This window comes from Littorina saxatilis, linkage group LG4, assembly GCF_037325665.1.
Source record: "Littorina saxatilis isolate snail1 linkage group LG4, US_GU_Lsax_2.0, whole genome shotgun sequence".
Taxonomy (NCBI): domain Eukaryota; kingdom Metazoa; phylum Mollusca; class Gastropoda; order Littorinimorpha; family Littorinidae; genus Littorina; species Littorina saxatilis.
Window position 1 is genome coordinate 432,150 of NC_090248.1, and position 26,206 is coordinate 458,355.

The following is a 26,206-nucleotide window of genomic DNA, read 5'->3' on the forward strand; positions in this document are numbered from 1 at the left end:
ACACACACACACTCACACACACACACACACACACACACACACACACACACCCCAAGTCACACACGCACACATACACACACTCACTCACACGCACTCACTCACTCTCTCACAAAAACTTCATACACACAAAACACACCCATACGCACATATGGACAGACAGACATACACACCTTTACAAACAAACACACATACACGCACACACATACACGTATGCACACACACACACACTACACACACACTCACACACACACACGAGTACAGACTCATGCACGCGTGCGCGCACACACACACACACACACAAATACACACACACACCCCACACACACTCACACACACACGAGTACAGACTCATGCACGCGTGCACACACCCACAGATACACACACACACACACACACACACACACACACTCACACACACACACGAGTACAGACTCATGCACGCGTGCGCACACAAACACACACACACACACACAAATACACACACACACACACACACCACACACACACTCACACACACACGAGTACAGACTCATGCACGCGTGCGCACACACACACAAATACACACACACACACAAACACACACACAAACAGTAACACTAACACATGTGCACAAAATGAACACAAACACACACACCGCGCGAGAGAGAAAGACTACAGGGAGGCATGACGTCATGATGCATTAATTGACGTCAAAGACTTTCGACCGTGACGTATTCTTCTTACGCGAGCTTTATCCATAGACTTGGAAACTACGGAATTTCTACCCGTCCAAAGCGGCCTTGGGTGGCGTTTGCTCAAAAAATGGGGGCGCCAATTTTACCCACCGTATTTTTGTTAGTATGGTCCCAATTTTTGGTGAACTTCCATCTCCAACTGTGGCCCATTTTCGGGCACAAAGAATCCTTCTTTATCATGTATTATTCGGTATGCACATTTCTCAAATCGATTACAGTATAGCGTTCACGGGATACCTCCAGCTTCGCTGGGATGAGACATAGACATATAGTGTGTGCGTGACAACAATCAATGAGGCATACACATATAGTGTGTGTGTGACAACAATCAATGAGGCATAGACATATAGTGTGTGACAACAATCAGTGAGACATAGACATATAGTGTGTGCGTGACAACAATCAGTGAGACATAGACATATAGTGTGTGCGTGACAACAATCAATGAGACATAGACATATAGTGTGTGCGTGACAACAATCAATGAGGCATAGACATATAGTGTGTGCGTGACAACACTCAATGAGACATAGACATATAGTGTGTGCGTGACAACAATCAATGAGACATAGACATATAGTGTGTGCGTGACAACAATCAATGAGGCATAGACATATAGTGTGTGACAACAATCAATGAGACATAGACATATAGTGTGTGCGTGACAACAATCAATGAGGCATAGACATATAGTGTGTGACAACAATCAATGAGACATAGACATATAGTGTGTGCGTGACAACAATCAATGAGGCGTAGACATATAGTGTGTGCGTGACAACAATCAGTGAGACATAGACATATAGTGTGTGCGTGACAACAATCAATGAGACATAGACATATAGTGTGTGCGTGACAACAATCAGTGAGACATAGACATATAGTGTGTGCGTGACAACAATCAATGAGACATAGACATATAGTGTGTGCGTGACAACAATCAATGAGGCGTAGACATATAGTGTGTGCGTGACAACAATCAATGAGGCGTAGACATATAGTGTGTGCGTGACAACAATCAGTGAGGCATAGACATATAGTGTGTGCGTGACAACAATCAATGAGACATAGACATATAGTGTGTGCGTGACAACAATCAATGAGGCATAGACATATAGTGTGTGCGTGACAACAATCAGTGAGACATAGACATATAGTGTGTGCGTGACAACAATCAGTGAGGCATAGACATATAGTGTGTGCGTGACAACAATCAATGAGGCATAGACATATAGTGTGTGCGTGACAACAATCAATGAGGCGTAGACATATGTGGCCATTTCTGCGAAAAGGGACCTTTTTGACTAAATTTTCGATTTAGATTTTTTGATTTTATTATAAGGTTTGGTATGTTAAGAATGTGTTCTGCGAATATCTGGGCGAGAAATTCATTTTCCACGGAGTTATGGCCCCTGTTCTGAGATACCCCCCAAAATGGCTGCAAATGGTCAAATTATTGACTTTTTTTCAATGAAACAGAAAGTACGTTCATTTGCTATCAAGAGTGTAAAGGTTTTAGATCAAAATATTGTATATTTCCAGAGTTATCGCGCTTTTTAAAACGTCACTCTTATTTGTTACTCCAGCTTCTAATTGCTTTATTTCATCCGGCTTCACTCTCAAGCACACACACACACACGAACACGAAAAGACACTGATTGTTTTAAACTCTCATATGTTTCTAGTGTTAAACTGTTTAATCAAAAATAAACAAAACATACACACAATCAGCAGTATTATGACATGTTTTACATCTCATGTCATAAAGTCAACAATGAATAGTTTACATGAAGACAAGTTAGCCCTTTCCTTGCAAAGCTCTCACATTTCCCCAAATATCTTGAAAAAGAAAATTGATAGTTTACTGCTTCTTGACATGATAACTAGTACATTATTTCTCTTTTTAGTGATGCGTTGAATAAAACAGGTCAAGTTTAGGATTGCTATGATATCGCAGGAATCGCAAATCGAACAGACAGACACAAGGAAATGAATCTTTTCCATTCAGCATTATTTCCCTAGGACCACGAACAAATATCTAAGTTTTAAACCTGACGGCAATTTAACTTCATATCAACAACAAGATGTATATAGAATCAAACAAACATACAAACATACGCAGGACACACACACACACACACACACACACACACACACACACACACACACACGCGGGCACGCACGCACGCACACACACACACACACGCTTTCACGCGCAAATGCACACACTCCTGAAGAAACCTATCAAAATGCATGTCCTTCATTCAATCTTCATCTTCTTTGATGTGGAGGGTCGAGGTAATGTTGGCCTTGGGCAGATCTCGTCGCTCTTTTCGGGACATGCACAGAAGGTTCGGATCTCTTGGTAGAGGTACCACTCTCTTTCTGCAGACATCCCTGGTGTTGGTAGAGCCTCGGGCATCTCTGCAGGACCTGGCAGGATCACGTTCTTCTTCAGCAGGTTGACCTTCAGTTCTGGAGAGTCCCACAGGTCTCTGTAGTAGACCACACCAGGCTCTGCAGACGTTGTCCTGAAGTGATGAAACTTGGAGATGCCCAAAAGAGGTCTAAACAGTTTCCCCAGATACTCCTTCCAGTTGAAGAAAACGACCGGGTGATGTGGGTCTTTGCACACTTGGGGAAGGTTGTGACTCTGTCGTGTGGACCGCCGCACGGATTCAACAACATCATTCATGCATTCAGATGTAGACCGTCTCCACTTCACCTTCCACAAGCCAAAGTGCCAATCAGGATCAAATTTAGTATGGCCAACAATCGTGCAGTTGTACGAGAAGGTTTCATGGCGGCCAGTCATCACCCTCCACAAGGCATACCAAAGCACTGCATTGTTTTTATTTTGTCCGCCACAGTTGTCAAAGTGGATTTGCGCCGCCTTCTCCCCAAAACTGTGTGTGTCAAAGTAGTGGTGCACCATGCTGATGACTTCGTTTGCGCCCTTTCCAGTACTTTCCGCCTCGTCCACGAGGTAGAAGACTTGTTTCCCTAAAACACAATATCACAGCGATGATCTCCTGAACTACTAATGCTAAATATAAATAAACACACCCACACGCACACACATGCACGCGCACACACATACACACACACACACGCACGCACGCACGCATTCCCGCACGCATGCACGCACACACACACACACACACACACACACATACACACACACACACACACACACACACATAGTAGTATCTACTATGTGTGTGTGTGTGTGTGTGTGTGTGTGTGTGGTAGAGAGAGGGAGCGAGAGAGTATGTACCTGAGCCTTCACAGCAAACTCCGAAGACGTCTATCTTTCTAGGTGTCTTAAAGTAGATCGGACCAACTTGCTGGGCATGGTGGGGTAGATGGACCTGTCGAGTCCAAACAGAACTGTAAGTCAACAACATGTGTGAATGCAAGTGTGTGTGTCGCGGGTTGTGTGTGTGTGTGTAGGGGGGGGGGAGCGAGGAGATAGTGGTGGTGAGTGGATGTTTGGGTGTGTGTTTTAGGTTATCTCTTGTAATTACTGGCAAGTTATAAAATATATAATAATGCTGTTCACCTGCTGTGCGAAGTCCCAAGAATAATGCATGGTGACGTTCTTGGAACAGGGAGTGGCTGGTCCCTGTTGTGGCTCCATACAGCCGTACACTTGCTTGGCTGCCAGACACTGCTGTCTGTAGTGGTCGCGCTGCCCTTTCGATTGCTGGACATGCTCGCTGTAAGCGGCCAGTAGAGCCGCCTTGTCTTCCTCTTCCAGTCGACAACCCTGGCGCAGACTGTGAAAAAAGTGCTGACACCTGAAAACAAGATACACATGTGCAACATTATAAACAATTACCTTCATTGTCAATCTTCAAAGTCAATAATCCCGGATACTATATCTAAATGTCTAGCAAAGATTCAGCAAACATTGATTGACCATCATTTTAGATGAGATGAGATTATCACATAGTATGCCTACATACTACATGTACTTCAGAATGAATCACAAATTGACAGCGTTGGCATGATTTACTTGTAATGCAGTAGTACTCACTTTTGACACAGGTCAGTGCTGGGCTTCATGATGGCGATGTACGGACACTGTTGTTTCCACACCCTGTAAAAGCTGATAAATGAAATCTGGCGGAAGTTCATCTGTGTGGCAACCTGTAGAAAAAAAATAAATGAAAACACATGTCTGAACATGACATTAATGTTCAGCATAGCGGCCTTCAATGAGAAAAGCGTTTTTGAAATTAATTTCAATGATAATTTGGAAATGCAATAATAAGGAACCCTGTATCACAAAACATTGCTTTTGACATCCCATTGTGGCTTATTACAGTTCTCCGACTATTGTACTTTTGAGTTGCAGCATTTTAATTTGTGCCACATATAAATGTGGTTAATCTAAAGATGTCAGATACGATTGAATTGAATAAGGGCTTAAGTGACAATAACACCACACGTTGCTAGCGTGCACACACACACACACACACACACACACACACACACACACACACACACACACACACACACACAAACACACACTTGCCTGGCAATAAAGCGTGTAGATTTCATAGCGAGACTGGTCAGACGGCAGAAGTAGCACTTTATCCTTCCCGAAGTTGGGTAAACGACCCGGGAGGGGAAGGGCGTGTCTCGCAGCATGCTCCATCAGAAACGTCTTCACACTGCGTGTGTCATCCCCTGTCAGGGCGTTACGAGGAACACGGCCTATGTTTCCGTGTACTCTTGGCTGGACACCTTCTTTGTCAAGTGAAGCTTCAAGACTTCTAAGCTGCTTCCTGCCGATCCCATGTAGAAAAAGAAAAGATGCTCTGCAAACTTGCTTGGACTTGAAGAAAAATGTCTGATGTGGCCTAACCCTATCCTTGGCTGCAGTTGTTGTCTGCGAAGTATTGCAATGGCTGTGCAATACTGTCTTTAAAGCGACGTCCCTCTCCTCCCTCGTCATCTCCTGAAATTGTTGTCGATTTTCAAGGACAGCTTGGAATTGGAATTCTGAACTACAATGTTTCGCACATTTGCAGCCTTCCTGTTTGAACTTATTGATTCGGGCTTTCTCTTCGGCGTCTAAATTGCTGTTTTCAACAGCGATGGTAACGCCCTCTTTCTCACCACACTCATCGGATTCATAGTGTCCGTCTTCATCAGGAACGCAAACAACAGGAACACTCTCACCTCCAACATCGTTGCGATCAACACATTCATCTTCGGTGCGGGGAGCAAAATATTCAAAGTCAACAACATTCAGTTCATCAACAAAATCGTCGTCCTGTCCTACCGTCACTTCTGTCGGGACAGAGCTCGCACTACTAATTTGGGATGATTGACTTGCCATCACTGGCACTTATAGATTTTGCAATAAAAATGAAACACTTAACCCATTCAAATTACCCGCCATTAACTTGCAGGAAAAGACAACTGGGGATATAGCTCAGTTGGTAGCGGGGCGGGGATATAGCTCAGTTGGTAGCGCGCTGGATTTGTATTCAGTTGGCCGCTGTCAGCGTGAGTTCGATCCCAGGTTCGGCGGAAATTTATTTCACAGAGTCAACTTTGTGTGCAGACTCTCTTCGGTGTCCGAACCTCCCCCCGTGTACACTACATTGGGTGTGCACGTTAAAGATCCCACGATTGACAAAAGGGTCTTTCCTGGCAAAATTGCTTAGGCACAGTTAATAATTGTCTACCTATACCCGTGTGACTTGGAATACTAGGCCGCGAAAGGTAAATATGCGCCGAAATGGCTGCAATCTACTGGCCGTATAAAATTTCATCTCACACGGCATCACTGCAGAGCGCCTAGAACTGTACCCACGGAATATGCGCGATATAAGACTCATTGATTGATTGATTGAAAAGACAACTGAAAACTAAGTCATCCTAGAGTAGCTGTTCTTTAACGGACGCCTACGATTGTCGTCTGCTAGATCTGTGCATCTCCGAACGTGTGGCTCTCGGGATCTAGGCCTTCCTCAACTATGAGTGTGTATCGGTGTGATGGAATGTAAATGTGTGATGAGTTGGCATTATTATTCCACCAGATAATTTTCAAGGTTAGATCTAACGTCACAAATCTTCTTGTTAACTATTTCAAACAAGCTTAAGTCGTTTACCGAGGACAAAACAAACTTCAGGAAAATTCAAAGCAGGAAGACATGCTCCGTCGCCATTTTCGGCATGATCAGCGGTAACATCATCATCGCTTCAGGTTGTTTATTTCTCAGCAGGGATTGACGTACACATTTTATAGTTAACTATGAGCTTCCCAAGGCTATTATCCGTGAATTTTCCCCTGTTCCGATTATTTTATCACGGGTGATTCCTTGAACTTGTGCAAATTCAGCTTGAAGTGGGTGCCGAAAAGCATGGTAAAGTTTGTTTACATTTTGCTCCAACTTTGACCTCGCGTTTCTCCAATCAGAGGTTCAGATCAACAGGGTCCCTTTTCGCAGAAATGGCCACATATAGTGTGTGCGTGACAACAATCAGTGAGGCATAGACATATAGTGTGTGCGTGACAACAATCAATGAGACATAGACATATAGTGTGTGACAACAATCAATGAGGCATAGACATATAGTGTGTGCGTGACAACAATCAGTGAGACATAGACATATAGTGCGTGACAACAATCAATGAGGCGTAGACATATAGTGTGTGCGTGACAACAATCAATGAGGCATAGACATATAGTGTGTGTGTGACAACAATCAATGAGGCGTAGACATATAGTGTGTGTGTGACAACAATCAGTGAGGCATAGACATATAGTGTGTGTGTGACAACAATCAGTGAGGCATAGACATATAGTGTGTGTGTGACAACAATCAATGAGGCGTAGACATATAGTGTGTGCGTGACAACAATCAATGAGGCATAGACATATAGTGCGTGACAACAATCAATGAGACATATAGTGCGTGACAACAATCAGTGAGACATAGACATATAGTGCGTGACAACAATCAATGAGGCGTAGACATATAGTGTGTGCGTGACAACAATCAGTGAGACATAGACATATAGTGCGTGACAACAATCAATGAGGCATAGACATATAGTGTGTGCGTGACAACAATCAATGAGGCATAGACATATAGTGTGTGCGTGACAACAATCAATGAGGCATAGACATATAGTGTGTGCGTGACAACAATCAATGAGGCATAGACATATAGTGTGTGCGTGACAACAATCAATGAGGCATAGACATATAGTGTGTGCGTGACAACAATCAGTGAGACATAGACATATAGTGTGTGCGTGACAACAATCAGTGAGACATAGACATATAGTGTGTGCGTGACAACAATCAGTGAGACATACAGTGCGTGACAACAATCAATGAGGCATAGACATATAGTGTGTGCGTGACAACAATCAGTGAGACATATACATATAGTGTGTGCGTGACAACAATCAATGAGGCATAGACATATAGTGTGTGAGTGACAACAATCAGTGAGGCATAGACATATAGTGTGTGTGTGACAACAATCAATGAGGCATAGACATATAGTGTGTGCGTGATAACAATCAGTGAGACATAGACATATAGTGTGTGCGTGACAATAATCAGTGAGGCATAGACGTATAGTGCGGATGTTTTATTTCCGGGTAAAACATAGAAAGACAATGCCACTAGTCTAAATAAGAAACAGCATGTATCATATACCACACACACACAACGGGTCTAATCGTTGAGCTGACACAGACAGGCTCAGCCTCGCTTGATCTAGTGCTAACCTAACACCCACCACACACACACAACGGGTCTAATCGTTGAGCTGACACAGACAGGTTCAGCCTCGCTTGATCTAGTGCTAACCTAACACCCACCACACACACACAACGGGTCTAATCGTTGAGCTGACACAGACAGGGTCAGCCTCGCTTGATCCAGTGCGAACCTAACACCCACCACACACACACAACAGGTCTAATCGTTGAGCTGACACAGACAGGCACAGCCTCGCTTGATCCAGTGCTGGACGGGAACCTCAGTGGGCAGCAGGATGGGCAGCACGAAGTTGGTGGAGTGACCGGTGGTGGACAGCGTGCCTTTCCGCTCGCTGGTCTTGTAGACCGGACACTTGTAGCGCTTGTCCGACACGTCAATGTCGTTCATCATTCCCGGCTTGAGTCGGATGATAGGCACCGGCTCGTTCAGCACCTTGGGCAGCTGCTCGTCCAGACAGCCCCTGAGAACACACCGCAACACACGTCACAGACAAGGTATGACGTAACCACACACAGGCTGTTCAACACACAAAACACAACGTCAGATACAATGTATGACGTAACCACACACAGGCTGTCCAACACACAAAACACAACGTCAGATACAATGTATGACGTAACCACACACAGGCTGTCCAACACACAAAACACAACGTCAGATACAATGTATGACGTAACCACACACAGGCTGTCCAACACACAACACACGTCACATACAATGTATGACGTAACCACACACAGGCTGTCCATCACACAAAACACAACGTCAGATAAAATGTATGACGTAACCACACACAGGCTGTCTAACACACAAAACACAACGTCAGATACAATGTATGACGTAACCACACACAGGCTGTCCAACACACAAAACACAACGTCAGATAAAATGTATGACGTAACCACACACAGGCTGTCCATAACACAACACACGTCACATACAATGTATGACGTAACCACACACAGGATGTCCAACACACAAAACACAACGTCATGACGTAACCAAATACAGGCTGTCCAACACACAAAACACAACGTCAGATACAATGTATGACGTAACCACACACAGGGTGTCCAACACACAAAACACAACGTCATGACGTAACCAAATACAGGCTGTCCAACACACAAAACACAACGTCACATACAATGTATGACGTAACCACACACAGGCTGTCCAACACACAAAACACAACGTCATGACGTAACCAAATACAGGCTGTCCAACACACAAAACACAACGTCACATACAATGTATGACGTAACCGAATACAGGCTGGCCAACACACAAAACACAACGTCACATACAATGTATGACGTAACCGAATACAGGCTGGCCAACACACAAAACACAACGTCACATACAATGTATGACGTAACCAAATACAGGCTGGCCAACACACAAAACACAATAATGTGACACTGACCTGTCTACAGTGTCACACTGACCTGTCTATGTTCCAGCGCGCACCGTCCAGGAAGAGTCCCCCGATGTAGGCCCCGTCGTCCGGACTGTCGGTCACTGTGAACACCTTGAGCACCTGTACAACGCATACCGCTGTCCGTCATGTCACGACAACACGCAACAACCAGGTGTATCATCATCATCATCATCATCATCATCATCATAACTATCACCATCATCACTATCACAATCATCATATCACAATCATCATCACTATCACTATCATCACTATCACAATCATCATCACTATCACTATCACCATCATCGTCGTCATCATCATCATCATCACTATCATCATCATCATCACTATCACCATCATCATCGCTATCACCATCATCACTATCACAATCATCATCACTATCACCGTCGTCATCATCATCATCATCACTATCACCATCACTATCACCATCATCATCATCACTATCACTATCACCATCATCATCACTATCATCATCACTATCACCATCATCATCACTATCACCATCATCATCACTATCACCATCACTATCACCATCATCATCACTATCATCATCATCATCACTATCATCATCATCATCATCACTATCACCATCACTATCACCATCATCATCACTATCACCATCATCATCACTATCACCATCATCACTATCACCATCATCATCACCACCACCACTATCACCATCATCACTATCACCACCATCATCATCATCACTATCAATATCATCATCATCATCATCATCATCATCATCATCATCTACAAAGGGTTGAAGCCACACAGTCAGAACACGACGAGACACTGACCTCAAAGTCGAAGGCCAGCTTGTCGATGGGGATGGTGTACTTCCTGGCGTAGTTCTGCACCACGCCCGTCAGGAAGGCTTGCGTGAAGAAAAAGCCAGACACCCAGAACAGGTTGGGTTTGTTGTTGTCATACCATGTCTGGTGGACACCAACACTTGTCGTCACACACGTTGCCACACATGTATTGCATTATATTGTTTTGTATTGTATTGTACAGACAGAAAAATGTCATAGTAACAAACGCATTCGTCTTCAGTACGACCGCTCTCCAGAATCCATGTTACACGTTGTGTCGCAAGCACGACGTGCCGAACTTGGAATAAAAAAACTAGAATGGTAAATTACTGGAACGTTCAATGTGTGACAAAACAAAACATTACAATCATGGTGTGACAAAACAAAACATTACAATCATGGTGTGACAAAACAAAACATTACAATCATGGTGTGACAAAACAAAACATTACAATCATGGTGTGACAAAACAAAACATTACAAGCATGGTGTGACAAAACAAAACATTACAATCATGGTGTGACAAAACAAAACATTACAAGCATGGTGTGACAAAACAAAACATTACAATCATGGTGTGACAAAACAAAACATTACAATCATGGTGTGACAAAACAAAACATTACAATCATGGTGTGACAAAACAAAACATTACAATCATGGTGTGACAAAACAAAACATTACAAGCATGGTGTGACAAAACAAAACATTACAATCATGGTGTGACAAAACAAAACATTACAATCATGGTGTGACAAAACAAAACATTACAATCATGGTACTTCCACTCGGTGGTCTTTGCAGTGGACAGACAGACAAAACATTCACGACACAGACAAAACATTCACGACACAGACACAACATTCACGACACAGACAAAACATTCACGACACAGACAAAACATTCACGACACAGACAAAACATTCACGACACAGACAAAACATTCACGACACAGACAAAACATTCACGACACAGACAAAACATTCACGACACAGACAAAACATTCACGACACAGACAAAACATTCACGACACAGACAAAACATTCACGACACAGACAAAACATTCACGACACAGACAAAACATTCACGACACAGACAAAACATTCACGACACAGACAAAACATTCACGACACAGACAAAACATGTTCCAAGTCGCTGACGAGAACGATGACAAGGCAATGAGTAATCAACTTAAAACGTGTACAACTTGATAAACGCGTGACGTAACAGCAGCATTTCATGACGTCACAGGTATATTCTCTAGAACACTAGTATATATATACTGATAACCTGCAGTACTTTGTGTGAGGGATTTCAGCAGAGGTTGGAGTCCTGCTTCAATAAAGAAAGGTCCATTGTACAAATTTGAGTCGCTCAGTCAAGAATGTAGGAGCCGAGGGGTTTGAGCGAGGGGTAGGGTCACTTTACTGTAGGGAGCCAGACTGAGCCGAGGGGTTTGAGCGAGGGGTAGGATCACTTTACTGTAGGGAGCCAGACTGAGCCGAGGGGTTTGAGCGAGGGGTAGTATCACTTTACTGTAGGGAGCCAGACTGAGCCGAGGGGTTTGAGCGCGGGGTAGTATCACTTTACTGTAGGGAGCCAGACTGAGCCGAGGGGTTTGAGCGAGAGGTAGGATCACTTTACTGTAGGGAGCCAGACTGAGCCGAGGGGTTTGAGCGAGGGGTAGGATCACTTTACTGTAGGGAGCCAGACTGAGCCGAGGGGTTTGAGCGAGGGGTAGTATCACTTTACTGTAGGGAGCCAGACTGAGCCGAGGGGTTTGAGCGAGGGGTAGGATCACTTTACTGTAGGGAGCCAGACTGAGCCGAGGGGTTTGAGCGAGGGGTACGATCACTTTACTGTAGGGAGCCAGACTGAGCCGAGGGGTTTGAGCGAGGGGTAGTATCACTTTACTGTAGGGAGCCAGACTGAGCCGAGGGGTTTGAGCGAGAGGTACGATCACTTTACTGTAGGGAGCCAGACTGAGCCGAGGGGTTTGAGCGAGGGGTAGTATCACTTTACTGTAGGGAGCCAGACTGAGCCGAGGGGTTTGAGCGAGGGGTAGTATCACTTTACTGTAGGGAGCCAGACTGAGCCGAGGGGTTTGAGCGAGGGGTAGGATCACTTTACTGTAGGGAGCCAGACTAACCTGAAGAAATTTTAGTCGCTCCAGGAAGTCATGGATGTAGGAGCCGAGGGGTTTGAGCGAGGGGTAGGATCGCTTCATCCACATGGCGGGCAACTTGCCGATGAGCAAACTGCGCGTGAGGGCCTCGAGGTCAGTTGACATGACCACCAGCCCCTTGATGGCCTTCTGCACGTTGACCAGGGAGCTCCGGATGATGGACAGCAGTCTGAGGGAGAGACACAGTCAACACGTGTGATGAACAGGGAGAGAGACACTCAGTCAACACGTGTGATGAACAGGGAGAGAGACACTCAGTCAACACGTGTGATGAACAGGGAGAGAGACACTCAGTCAACACGTGTGATGAACAGGGAGAGAGACACTCAGTCAACACGTGTGGACAGCAGTGGGTAGGGACCGGATTGGACAAAGGAAGGAAAGCGGGTCAAAGAATGAGGGTTTGTGTCACTGTTACAACCATGCGATCGCCGACAGTCCCCCTAGGAGCCAGCACGATAGCCTGACATGTCTGTGGGGACACCGGGAGTAACATGAACACGGTGTCACCTGCCTTAACCTACAACACTGTCCGTATCCTTGCTTGCCAATGTCCGTTTTGTTCCCCGGATGTTTAGAACTCATCTATCAATCCCCGAGGCAGACTGGGTCTAAGCGCCCTTAGCTTCAAGCAACACGTCACATCCTGCGCAGCAGTAAGTGCACCATAGTACATGTTTCTCGTGGAAACAGATGAACACTACACGACACATGGTACCGTGTTCCCCACAGAGAGGGGGTGAGTGGCTGTGACTCACGTGTTGAATCTCTGTACAACTACAAGACATGGTGTTCCCCACAGAGAGTGGGTGAGTGACTGTGACTCACGTGTTGAATTTCTGTACAACTACAAGACATAGTGTTCCCCACAGAGAGGGGGTGAGTGGCTGTGACTCACGTGTTGAATCTCTGTACAACTACAAGACATCACATGGTGTTCCCCACAGAGAGGGGGTGAATGACTGTGACTCACGTGTTGCATCTCTGTACAACTACAAGACATGGTGTTCCCCACAGAGAGTGGGTGAGTGGCTGTGACTCACTGTTGAATCTCTGTACAACTACAAGACATGGTGTTCCCCACAGAGAGGGGGTGAGTGACTGTGACTCACGTGTTGAATCTCTGTACAACTACAAGACATGGTGTTCCCCACAGAGAGGGGGTGAGTGACTGTGACTCACGTGTTGAATCTCTGTACAACTACATGACATGGTGTTCCCCACAGAGAGGAGGTGAGTGACTGTGACTCACGTGTTAAATCTCTGTACAACTACAAGACATGGTGTTCCCCACAGAGAGGGGGTGAGTGACTGTGACTCACGTGTTGAATCTCTGTACAACTACAAGACATGGTGTTCCCCACAGAGAGGGGGTGAGTGACTATGACTCACGTGTTAAATCTCTGTACAACTACAAGACATGGTGTTCCCCACAGAGAGGGGGTGAGTGACTGTGACTCACGTGTTGAATCTCTGTACAACTACAAGACATGGTGTTCCCCACAGAGAGGGGGTGAGTGACTGTGACTCACGTGTTGAATCTCTGTACAACTACATGACATGGTGTTCATGTTCCCCACAGAGAGGGGGTGAGTGACTGTGACTCACGTGTTGAATCTCTGTACAACTACATGACATGGTGTTCCCCACAGAGATGGGGTGAGTGACTGTGACTCACGTGTTGAATCTCTGTACAACTACAAGACATGGTGTTCCCCACAGAGAGGGGGTGAGTGGCTGTGACTCACGTGTTGAATCTCTGTACAACTACAAGACATGGTGTTCCCCACAGAGAGGGGGTGAGTGACTGTGACTCACGTGTTGAATCTCTGCATCTCCTGCACCAGCACGGTGTTCATGCTCTCCCCGTACGTCACCGGGTACTTCTTGGTCGCCTTCTCGATGTCAAAGTTGGGCGGCAGCTGCAACACACGTTCAGCACAGTCGTGAGGCGGCCACGTCACACACACGGCAGACAGGCACACAAGCAAACACACACACATACACACGCTTTGCCCAGAAAAACAAGCTAACACACACACACACGCTTTGCCCACACAGACAAGCTAACACACACACGCTTTGCCCACACAGACAAGCTAACACACACACGCTTTGCCCAGACAGACAAGCTAACACACACACGCTTTGCCCACACAGACAAGCTAACACACACACGCTTTGCCCAGACAGACAAGCTAACACACACACACACGCTTTGCCCACACAGACAAGCTAACACACACACACACGCTTTGCCCAGACAGACAAGCTAACACACACACACACGCTTTGCCCACACAGACAAGCTAACACACACACACGCTTTGCCCAGACAAACAAGCTAACACACACACGCACGCTTTGCCCAGACAGACAAGCAAACACACACACGCTTTGCCCAGACAGACAAGCTAACACACACACGCTTTGCCCAGACAGACAAGCTAACACACACACGCTTTGCCCAGACAGACAAGCTAACACACACACGCTTTGCCCAGACAGACAAGCTAACACACACACGCTTCGCCCACGCAGACAAGCTAACACACACACGCTTTGCCCACACAGACAAGCTAACACACACACACACGCTTTGCCCAGACAGACAAGCTAACACACACACACACGCTTTGCCCACACAGACAAGCTAACACACACACACACGCTTTGCCCAGACAGACAAGCTAACACACACACACACGCTTTGCCCACACAGACAAGCTAACACACACACACACGCTTTGCCCAGACAGACAAGCTAACACACACACACATGCTTTGCCCAGACAGACAAGCTAACACACACACACACGCTTTGCCCACACAGACAAGCTAACACACACACACACGCTTTGCCCAGACAGACAAGCTAACACACACACGCACGCTTTGCCCAGACAGACAAGCTAACACACACACACACGCTTTGCCCAGACAGACAAGCTAACACACACACGCACGCTTTGCCCAGACAGACAAGCTAACACACACACACACGCTTTGCCCACACAGACAAGCTAACACACACACGCTTTGCCCAGACAGACAAGCTAACACACACACACACGCTTTGCCCAGACAAACAAGCTAACACACACACGCACGCTTTGCCCAGACAGACAAGCTAACACACACACGCTTTGCCCAGACAGACAAGCTAACACACACACGCTTTGCCCAGACAGACAAGCTAACACACACACGCTTTGCCCAGACAGACAAGCAAACACACACACATACACACGCTTTGCCCAGAAAAACAAGCTAACACACACACACACGCTTTGCCCAGACAGACAAGCTAACACTCACACGCACGCTTTGCCCACACAGACAAGCTAACACACACACGCTTTGCCCAGACAGACAAGCTAACACACACACACACGCTTTGCCCAGACAGACAAGCTAACACACACACACACGCTTTGCCCAGACAGACAAGCTAACACACACACACATGCTTTGCCCAGACAGACAAGCTAACACACACACACACGCTTTGCCCAGACAGACAAGCTAACACACACACGCATGCTTTGCCCACACAGACAAGCTAACACACACACACACGCTTTGCCCAGACAGACAAGCTAACACACACACACACGCTTTGCCCACACAGACAAGCTAACACACACACACACGCTTTGCCCAGACAGACAAGCTAACACACACACACACACACACTTTGCCCACACAGACAAGCTAACACACACACGCACGCTTTGCCCACACAGACAAGCTAACACACACACGCACGCTTTGCCCAGACAGACAAGCTAACACACACACACACGCTTTGCCCAGACAAACAAGCTAACACACACACACACGCTTTGCCCACACAGACAAGCTAACACACACACACACGCTTTGCCCACACAGACAACCTAACACACACATGCACGCTTTGCCCAGACAGACAAGCTAACACACGCACGTCATCAGACCCCCCCTGTACACACACACCTTGCCCAGTATATCCCCGGCGATGTCATAGAGCGCGTCATCAGACCCCCCAGACCCCCCATCGTCACTTCCGCCCAGAGTGAGCAGCACGGAGTCGAAGAGCATGCGCACGTCTTGCAGTTCTCGCGAGATGTCCACGTTGTCATGCATACCGAACACCTCGGGCTGCTGGATGGCTGGCAGGTTCTGCACACACACACACACACACATACACACACACACACACACACCCCACACACATACATCACACCCCCACACACACACACACACATCACACACACCTCGTTCAGTACACTGCCAGGACCGTTGAGGAATCCTCTTTTTCTCTACCATTCCTTGACGGACTATGGAAGAATCGTCTTATTGTGTACCATTCCTTGACGGATCATGGAGGAAGAGATACTCTTATACTTATATCATTCCTAAACGGATAATGGAAGAATCCTCTTATTCTTTATCATTCCTTGACGGACTATGGAGGAATCCTTTTATTCTTTATCATTCCTTGACGAACTATGGAGGAATCCTGTTATTCTTTATCATTCCTTGACGGACCATGGAGGAATCCTTTTATTCTTTATCATTCCTTGACGGACCATGGAGGAATCCTGCTATTCTTTACCATTCCTTGACGGACCATCGAGGAATCCTTTAATTCTGTATTATTCCTTGACGGACTATGTAGGAATCCTGTCATTCTTTACCATTCCTTGACGGACCATGGAGGAATACCCTTATTCTCTATCATTCCTTGACGGACCATGGAAGAATCCTCTTATTCTTTATCATTCCTTGACAGACTATGGAGGAATCCTGTTATTCTTAATCATTCCTTGATGGATGCATAGTCCCATTCTCAAACTTAGTTGTGTCATTTGCTGAAAGTCTAGGTGGTCTTGACAAGCTACCCTGATGAAGTGGGCGAAGTACCCGACAGAGCCTGGCTGGAAGTCAACATGGCGACTAATGTGGCTAGCCGAGTCTCACCTGGACGAAGTAGACGTGATTCCCAAGTCACTGAGATCAGTCACCATGCCGACACGTGTGGCTACGAGTCACCATGGCAACTAATGTGACTAGCCGAGACCCACCTTGACGAAGTCGACGTACTCCTCGTAGCTGCCCTTGGGGGGCACGTGGTACAGTCCGCTGGGCGAGAAGGCGCACTTGGGCTCCGTCACCACCTTGAGGTTGTAGAAGTCGTTGAGAATGGTTAGCAGCAGGCGGCGATCCCAGTCGTCCGTGACGCGGCCACCGTAGTTACACTCCCCCGTCATGTAGCTGATGGCGTCAAACGGCACGTCCTCGTACTCGTTGATAAACATCTGGTGATACAGTGATACAGTGATACAGTGATACTGTGATAGTTACACTCCCCCGTCATGTAGCTGATGGCGTCAAACGGCACGTCCTCGTACTCGTTGATAAACATCTGGTGATACAGTGATACAGTGATACAGTGATACTGTGATAGTTACACTCCCCCGTCATGTAGCCGTGATGGCGTCAAACGGCACGTCCTCGTACTCGGTTTTTTTTTTTTTTTTTTTTTTTTTTTTTTTGACCTCAGTTGCATGCAAGGCTGCTTCAACCCATCTTTTTTGCCTCTTTCGTCTTTCTTTTTTTTTTTTTTTTCTTTCTTTTTGGGCGGTGAGCATATCCTTCTTCATTGGTCTTTTTTTTTAATGAAATTTTAATTTTGTTTTCTTTTACATTACAGGTTACATTTCCATTAGATTACTTTTTAATTCAACAACAATTTAACTAATGTCTGCGTGTATGTGCGTGTGTGTGTGTGTGTGTGTGTGTGTGTGTGTGTGTGTGTGTGTGTGTGTGTGTGTGTGTGTGTGTTTGTGTGTGCTGTCCTCGTACTCGTTGATAAACATCTGGTGATACAGTGATAACGTGAAAACACAGTGATACACAGTGATACGTACGTCAGCTATGCAGAGTGATACAGAGTGATACAGAATGATACAGTGACGTAAGACTTTTGTTTAAATCCGATATTCGATTCACACAGACAATCAGGGCACGTAAGTGGGGCGGCCTACCTTAAGCTGTCGGACAGAGATGCGGAGGTCTGACTCGTTAAAGCCGTACTGGATGTTCCAGCCCAGCGGCCCGAACTTCTTGCGCTCTTGAACCAGTGCATGGAAAAAACACAGGCCGAACAGCAGCTTCTCGAACGACTGCAACGACACGACAGTAAGGCTGTAACGACACAACAGTAAGGCTGTAACAATACAACAGTAACACAGACTGAACGACTGTAACGACACAACACTAAGGCTGTAACAATACAACAGTAACACAGACTGAACGACTGTAACGACACAACAGTAAGGCTGTAACAATACAACAGTAACACAGACTGAACGACTGTAACGACACAACAGTAAGGCTGTAACAATACAACAGTAACACAGACTGAACGACTGTAACGACACAACAGTAAGACAGAGTGAACAACTGTAACGACACAACAGTAAGGCTGTAACAATACAACAGTAACACAGACTGAACGACACAACAGTAAGGCTGTAACAATACAACAGTAACACAGACTGAACGACTGTAACGACACAACAGTAAGACAGAGTGAACAACTGTAACGACACAACAGTAAGACAGAGTGAACAACTGTAACGACACAACAGTAAGACAGAGTGAACAACTGTAACGACACAACAGTAAGACAGAGTGAACAACTGTAACGACACAACAGTAAGACAGAGTGAACGCCTGTAACGACACAACAGTAAGACAGAGTGAACAGACTATGTCACAACAGTAAGACAGAGTGAACGCCTGTAACGACACAACAGTAAGACAGAGTGAACGCCTGTAACGACACAACAGTAACACAGACTGAACGACTGTAACGACACAACAGTAACACAGACTGAATGACTGAAACGACACAACAGTAAGGCTGTAATGACACAACAGTAACACGTGACTGGCCGACTGTAACGACACAACAGTAACACAAACTGAACGACTGTACCGATACAACAGTAACACAGACATAACGACTGTAACGACACAACAGTAACACAGACTGGCCGACTGTAACGACACAACAGTAACACAAACTGAACGACTGTACCGATACAACAGTAACACAGACATAACGACTGTAACGACACAACAGTAAGGCTGTAATGACACTACAGTAACACGTGACTGAACGATTGTAACGACACAAAAGTAACACAGACTGGCCGACTGTAACGACACAACAGTAACACAGACAGAACGACTGTAACGACACAACAGTAACACAGACAGAACGACTGTAACAACACAACAGTGCATGTCTTTTCCGGCTTATCATTGTCCGCCCAGTCAACGACACTGATAGGGTCACAAATAGGGTCACAGGTATAGGGGCACATATAGGGTCACAGGTATAGGGGCACATATAGGGCCACTGATGTGCTCACTGATGTGCTCACTGAGGGGTCACCGTAGGGTTCACTTACCTCTTCCTTGCCGGGACAGCCGTCAAAGAACTCGGGGTCACTGAGGGGTCACCGTAGGGTTCACTTACCTTTTCCTTGCCGGGACAGCCGTCAAAGAACTCGGGGTCACTGCAAAATACACAATTCCAGAGGATGTGCTCTACCACGACGGAATCCTCGTAGCAAAGAGGAGCCAGGTTCCAGAGATAAAAAAAATATTAAAAAAAAATGTTCCTATTGCCCTGTGGGGACAATAAAGTTTTGTAACAATAAAGTTAAAAATAAATACTGACATAGCTCTACATTGGTTAGAAAAGAGGGGGACCAGTTCGAGAGGGGGCCTATTTTGGATGCGAGGGGGGACCAAAATCGCTCAGGGGGACCAGTCGAAAACGAGGCTGGATGTCTAAGGGGGGACCATTATAGAGCAGTTTTTGCCACGAATTGGTCCCGCGGGGGACTACTTCAGAGGGGGGACCGGACCGGATCCTACACCGGGACAGCCGTCAAAGAACTCGGGGTCACTGAGGGGTCACCGTAGGGTTCACTTACCTCTTCCTTGCCGGGACAGCCTTCAAAGAACTCGGGGTCACTGAGGGGTCACCGTAGGGTTCACTTACCTCTTCCTTGCCGGGACAGCCGTCAAAGAACTCGGGGTCACTGAGGAGTCACCGTAGGGTTCACTTACCTCTTCCTTGCTGGGACAGCCGTCAAAGAACTCGGGGTCACTGATGGAGTCACCGTAGGGTTCACTTACCTCTTCCTTGCCGGGACAGCCGTCAAAGAACTCGGGGTCACTGAGGGCTCACCGTAGGGTTCACTTACCTCTTCCTTGCCGGGACAGCCGTCAAAGAACTCGGGGTCACTGATGGGGTCATTCGTGTAGGACTGCAGGATGTTGGAGCGGAGTCCGGTGGGCGGCTCGTTGGTCATCTTCACCCCGTTCTGCAGCACTGTCACAGGGAACTAGACACACACACACACACACACACACACACACACACACACACACACACACACACACACACACACACACACACACTGATAAACTACTTTCTGTTGCCAAACAGTCATACATCAGAACATATTTTCCTCTAAAAAGAAAAAGAGCTTTGATAACGCACGTGTTTCTGTCTCAGAACTGAACCACACACAGTTTGGAAAGAGAAATTGTTCATCCTCGCCTCTCGCTTTCAGCCCGGCGGTCGTCCGACTATCTGTCTGTGTGTCTGTGTGTCTGTCTGTCTGTTACCTTTGGGGAGGGGTAGCTGGTGAGCCAGAGCCTGAAGTCCCTGTGCGTGTTCTCGGGCAGCATGTCCTCACAGATCTTCTCCATGGCCGTCATCCACGACACCGCCAGGTGGCAGTTTTGCAGCATCACCCACGTGCCCTTCTCCTGCCCCTCCTCGATCATCTTGGCCGCGATGGGGCCCTGCAAGGGATGCCTGGCGTCTTACCTCACGTCCTGCCACTTGTTACAACTGTTGTCCTACACTCATGATTATATAGATGTACCGCATGACGTGTAACTGTTGTCCTACACTCATGATTATATAGATGTACCGCATGACGTGTAACTGTTGTCCTACACTCATGATGATATAGATGTACCGCATGACGTGTAACACTCATGATGATATAGATGTACCGCATGACGTGTACCTTATGTCTTCAAGCTTACGAACACGTTATGTCTTATCGCTGTTGTGTACAGTTGTTCGTTTAATCCTCGAGTAAACCGTATGTCTTACGTATCAGCCCCCCAGGAAAGGTATAACACCATGCATGAGCGATGTATTGACAATGTCATGTTGATGCAGACACCCCAAAATCACCCCCCCCCCAAACACACATCCATCACCCACTGCATACACACACCCCGACCATCACCTTGGATGAGAGGGAGTTAAACCAAGACACACAACGAACACAACCCAGGCCTGGCCCTGTCCCAGAAAGATGGAGTTGAACCAAGACACACAACACAGACCTGTCCCTGTCCCAGAGAGATGGAGTTGAACCAAGACACACAACGAATACTAGACAACACAGACCTGGCCCTGTCCCAGAGAGATGGAGTTGAACCAAGACACACAACGAACACTACACAGACCTGGCTCTGCCCCAGAGAGATGGAGTTGAACCAAGACACAAAACGAACACAACACAGACCTGGCCCTGTCCCAGAGAGATGGAGTTGAACCAAGACAGACAACGAACACTACACAGACCTGGCCCTGTCCCAGAGAGATGGAGTTGAACCAAGACAGACAACGAACACTACACAGACCTGGCCCTGTCCCAGAGAGATGGAGTTGAACCAAGACACGCAACGAACACAACACAACACAGACCTGGCCCTGTCCCAGAGAGATGGAGTTAAACCAAGACAGACAACGAACACAACACAACACAGACCTGTCCCTGTCCCAGAGAGATGGAGTTGAACCAAGACACGCAACGAACACAACACAACACAGACCTGTTCCTGTCCCAGAGAGATGGAGTTGAACCAAGACACACAACGAACACTACACAACACAGACCTGTCCCTGTCCCAGAGAGATGGAGTTGAACCAAGACACGCAACGAACACAACACAACACAGACCTGGCCCTGTCCCAGAGAGATGGAGTTGAACCAAGACACACAACGAACACTACACAACACAGACCTGGCCCTGTCCCAGAGAGATGGAGTTGAACCAAGACACACAACGAATACTAGACAACACAGACCTGGCCCTGTCCCAGAGAGATGGAGTTGAACCAAGACACAAAACGAACACAACACTACACAGACCTGGCCCTGTCCCAGAGAGATGGAGTTGAACCAAGACACGCAACGAACACAACACAACACAGACCTGTCCCTGTCCCAGAGAGATGGAGTTGAACCAAGACACGCAACGAACACAACACCACACAGACCTGTTCCTGTCCCAGAGAGATGGAGTTGAACCAAGACACACAACGAACACAACACAACACAGACCTGGCCCTGTCCCAGAGAGATGGAGTTGAACCAAGACACACAACACAGACCTGTCCCTGTCCCAGAGAGATGGAGTTGAACCAAGACACACAACGAACACTACACAACACAGACCTGGCCCTGTCCCAGAGAGATGGAGTTGAACCAATACACGCAACGAACACAACACAGCACAGACCTGTCCCTGTCCCAGAGAGATGGAGTTGAACCAAGACACACAACGAACACTACACAACACAGACCTGGCCCTGTCCCAGAGAGATGGAGTTGAACCAATACACGCAACGAACACAACACAACACAGACCTGTCCCTGTCCCAGAGAGATGGAGTTGAACCAAGACACACAACGAACACTACACAGACCTGGCCCTGTCCCAGAGAGATGGAGTTGAACCAAGACACACAACGAACACAACACAACACAGACCTGGCCCTGTCCCCGAGAGATGGAGTTGAACCAAGACACACAACGAACACAACACAACACAGACCTGGCCCTGTCACAGAGAGATGGAGTTGAACCAAGACACACAACGAACACTACACAACACAGACCTGGCCCTGTCCCAGAGAGATGGAGTTGAACCAAGACAGACAACGAACACTACACAACACAGACCTGGCCCTGTCCCAGAGAGATGGAGTTGAACCAAGACACACAACGAACACTACACAGACCTGTCCCTGTTCCAGAGAGATGGAGTTGAACCAAGACACACAACGAATACTACACAGCACAGACCTGGCCCTGTCCCAGAGAGATGGAGTTGAACTTATCGCCGCCAAACTTCTTGTCCTCGGCGAACTTCAGGAGACTCATGGTGGGGTCGGCGCCGGGCGACAGGATGAAGATGAGTGGGGTGCAGTGATTGGAGTCGGTGTACGACTTGGCGAGGTCAAAGGGCGGCGGCTCCACGAACTTCTTGCCAAGCTTCTCCAGCACGAAGCCGTGGATCGCCTGCACGATCTGCAATCACGACGTGTGCTGATCAAAGACACTGCAATCATGGCGTGTGCTGGTCACAGACACTGCAATCATGGCGTGTGTTGATCAAAGACACTGCAATCATGGCGTGTGTTGATCTCAGACACTGCAATCATGGCGTGTGTTGATCACAGACACTGCAATCACGGCGTGTGTTGATCACAGACACTGCAATCATGGCGTGTGTTGATCAAAGACACTGCAATCATGGCGTGTGTTGATCACAGACACTGCAATCATGGCGTGTGCTGGTCACAGACACTGCAATCATGGCGTGTGCTGGTCACAGACACTGCAATCATGGCGTGTGCTGATCAAAGACACTGCAATCATGACGTGTGTTGATCACAGACACTGCAATCACGGCGTGTGTTGATCAAAGACACTGCAATCATGGCGTGTGCTGGTCACAGGCACTGCAATCACGGCGTGTGTTGATCACAGACACTGCAATCATGGCGTGTGTTGATCAAAGACACTGCAATCATGGCGTGTGCTGGTCACAGACACTGCAATCACGGCGTGTGTTGATCACAGACACTGCAATCACGGCGTGTGTTGATCAAAGACACTGCAATCATGGCGTGTGTTGATCACAGACACTGCAATCACGGCGTGTGTTGATCAAAGACACTGCAATCATGGCGTGTGTTGATCACAGACACTGCAATCACGGCGTGTGTTGATCAAAGACACTGCAATCATGGCGTGTGCTGGTCACAGACACTGCAATCATGGCGTGTGCTGATCACAGACACTGCAATCATGGCGTGTGTTGATCAAAGACACTGCAATCATGGCGTGTGTTGATCGTGTGTTGATCAAAGACACTGCAATCATGGCGTGTGTTGATCAATGGCACTGCAATCATGGCGTGTGTTAATCAATGGCACTGCAATCATGGCGTGTGTTGATCAATGGCACAGCAATCATGGCGTGTGTTGATCAATGGCACTGCAATCATGGCGTGTGTTGATCAAAGACACTGCAATCATGGCGTGTGTTGATCAAAGACACTGCAATCATGGCGTGTGCTGGTCACAGACACTGCAATCATGGCGTGTGTTGATCACAGACACTGCAATCATGGCGTGTGTTGATCAATGGCACTGCAATCACGGCGTGTGTTGATCACAGACACTGCAATCATGGCGTGTGTTGATCAAAGCCACTGCAATCATGGCGTGTGTTGATCGTGTGTTGATCAAAGACACTGCAATCATGGCGTGTGTTGATCGTGTGCTGATCAAAGACACTGCAATCATGGCGTGTGTTGATCAAAGACACTGCAATCATGGCGTGTGTTGATCAAAGACACTGCAATCATGGCGTGTGTTGATCACAGACACTGCAATCATGGCGTGTGTTGATCAAAGACACTGCAATCATGGCGTGTGTTGATCGTGTGTTGATCAATGGCACTGCAATCATGGCGTGTGTTGATCAAAGACACTGCAATCATGGCGTGTGTTGATCGTGTGTTGATCAATGGCACTGCAATCATGGCGTGTGTTGATCGTGTGTTGATCAATGGCACTGCAATCATGGCGTGTGTTGATCAAAGACACAGCAATCATGGCGTGTGCTGATCACAGACACTGCAATCATGGCGTGTAAGACAGAAGTCGCAGCACAGGCTTCATGTCTCACCCAATCACATTATTCTGACACCGGACCAAACAGTCCTAGCACTAACCCCATAATGCCAGACGCCAGGCGGAGCAGCCACTAGATTGCCAATTTTAAAGTCTTAGGTATGACCCGGCCGGGGTTCGAACCCACGACCTCCGCATCACGGGGCGGACCGTGTGCTGGTCACAGACACTGCAATAATCAATCAATCAA

At 47.0% G+C, this 26,206-nt stretch overlaps 2 protein-coding genes across 2 annotated transcripts in view; both read right to left on the reverse strand.

Moving 5' to 3' along the window:
• Positions 1-2,012: 2,012 nt before the first annotated feature.
• On the reverse strand, positions 2,013-5,933 carry LOC138963709 (uncharacterized). The gene is made up of 5 exons (XM_070335556.1): positions 5,862-5,933; positions 4,774-4,886; positions 4,297-4,534; positions 4,012-4,105; positions 2,013-3,737 (listed from the first exon to the last, which is right to left on the reverse strand). Exons 1-5 carry the CDS (start codon positions 5,931-5,933, stop codon positions 2,995-2,997), a joined length of 1,260 nt encoding a protein of 419 aa, XP_070191657.1. The 3' UTR covers positions 2,013-2,994.
• Positions 5,934-8,342: 2,409 nt separating this feature from the next.
• The window catches only part of LOC138963734 (dynein axonemal heavy chain 12-like), a 188,441-nt gene continuing 170,577 nt past the window's right edge, over positions 8,343-26,206 (reverse strand). The window contains exons 62-72 of the mRNA XM_070335583.1: positions 24,119-24,343; positions 21,633-21,812; positions 21,206-21,346; positions 18,968-19,105; positions 18,005-18,238; positions 16,914-17,099; positions 14,754-14,857; positions 12,900-13,104; positions 10,736-10,873; positions 9,940-10,031; positions 8,343-8,951 (exon numbers count right to left, since the gene is read on the reverse strand). Of these exons, the coding sequence (XP_070191684.1) occupies positions 8,690-8,951; positions 9,940-10,031; positions 10,736-10,873; positions 12,900-13,104; positions 14,754-14,857; positions 16,914-17,099; positions 18,005-18,238; positions 18,968-19,105; positions 21,206-21,346; positions 21,633-21,812; positions 24,119-24,343 (1,905 nt within the window). The 3' untranslated portion in view covers positions 8,343-8,689. The remainder of the gene's footprint in view (positions 8,952-9,939; positions 10,032-10,735; positions 10,874-12,899; positions 13,105-14,753; positions 14,858-16,913; positions 17,100-18,004; positions 18,239-18,967; positions 19,106-21,205; positions 21,347-21,632; positions 21,813-24,118; positions 24,344-26,206) is intronic.

What these genes read in the sequence shown, in the direction of transcription:
- LOC138963709 (XM_070335556.1), bottom strand. Translation starts at nt 5,933, where the DNA reads ATGTTGGAGGTGAGAGTGTTCCTGTTGTTTGCGTTCCTGATGAAGACG. An exon ending in AGCACTGACCTGTGTCAAAA is followed by an intron (nt 4,535 to 4,773) that starts GTGAGTACTACT and finishes TCTTGTTTTCAG; the next exon opens with GTGTCAGCACTTTTTTCACA. An exon ending in AGTTTGCTGTGAAGGCTCAG is followed by an intron (nt 3,738 to 4,011) that starts GTACATACTCTC and finishes ATTGTGTTTTAG; the next exon opens with GGAAACAAGTCTTCTACCTC.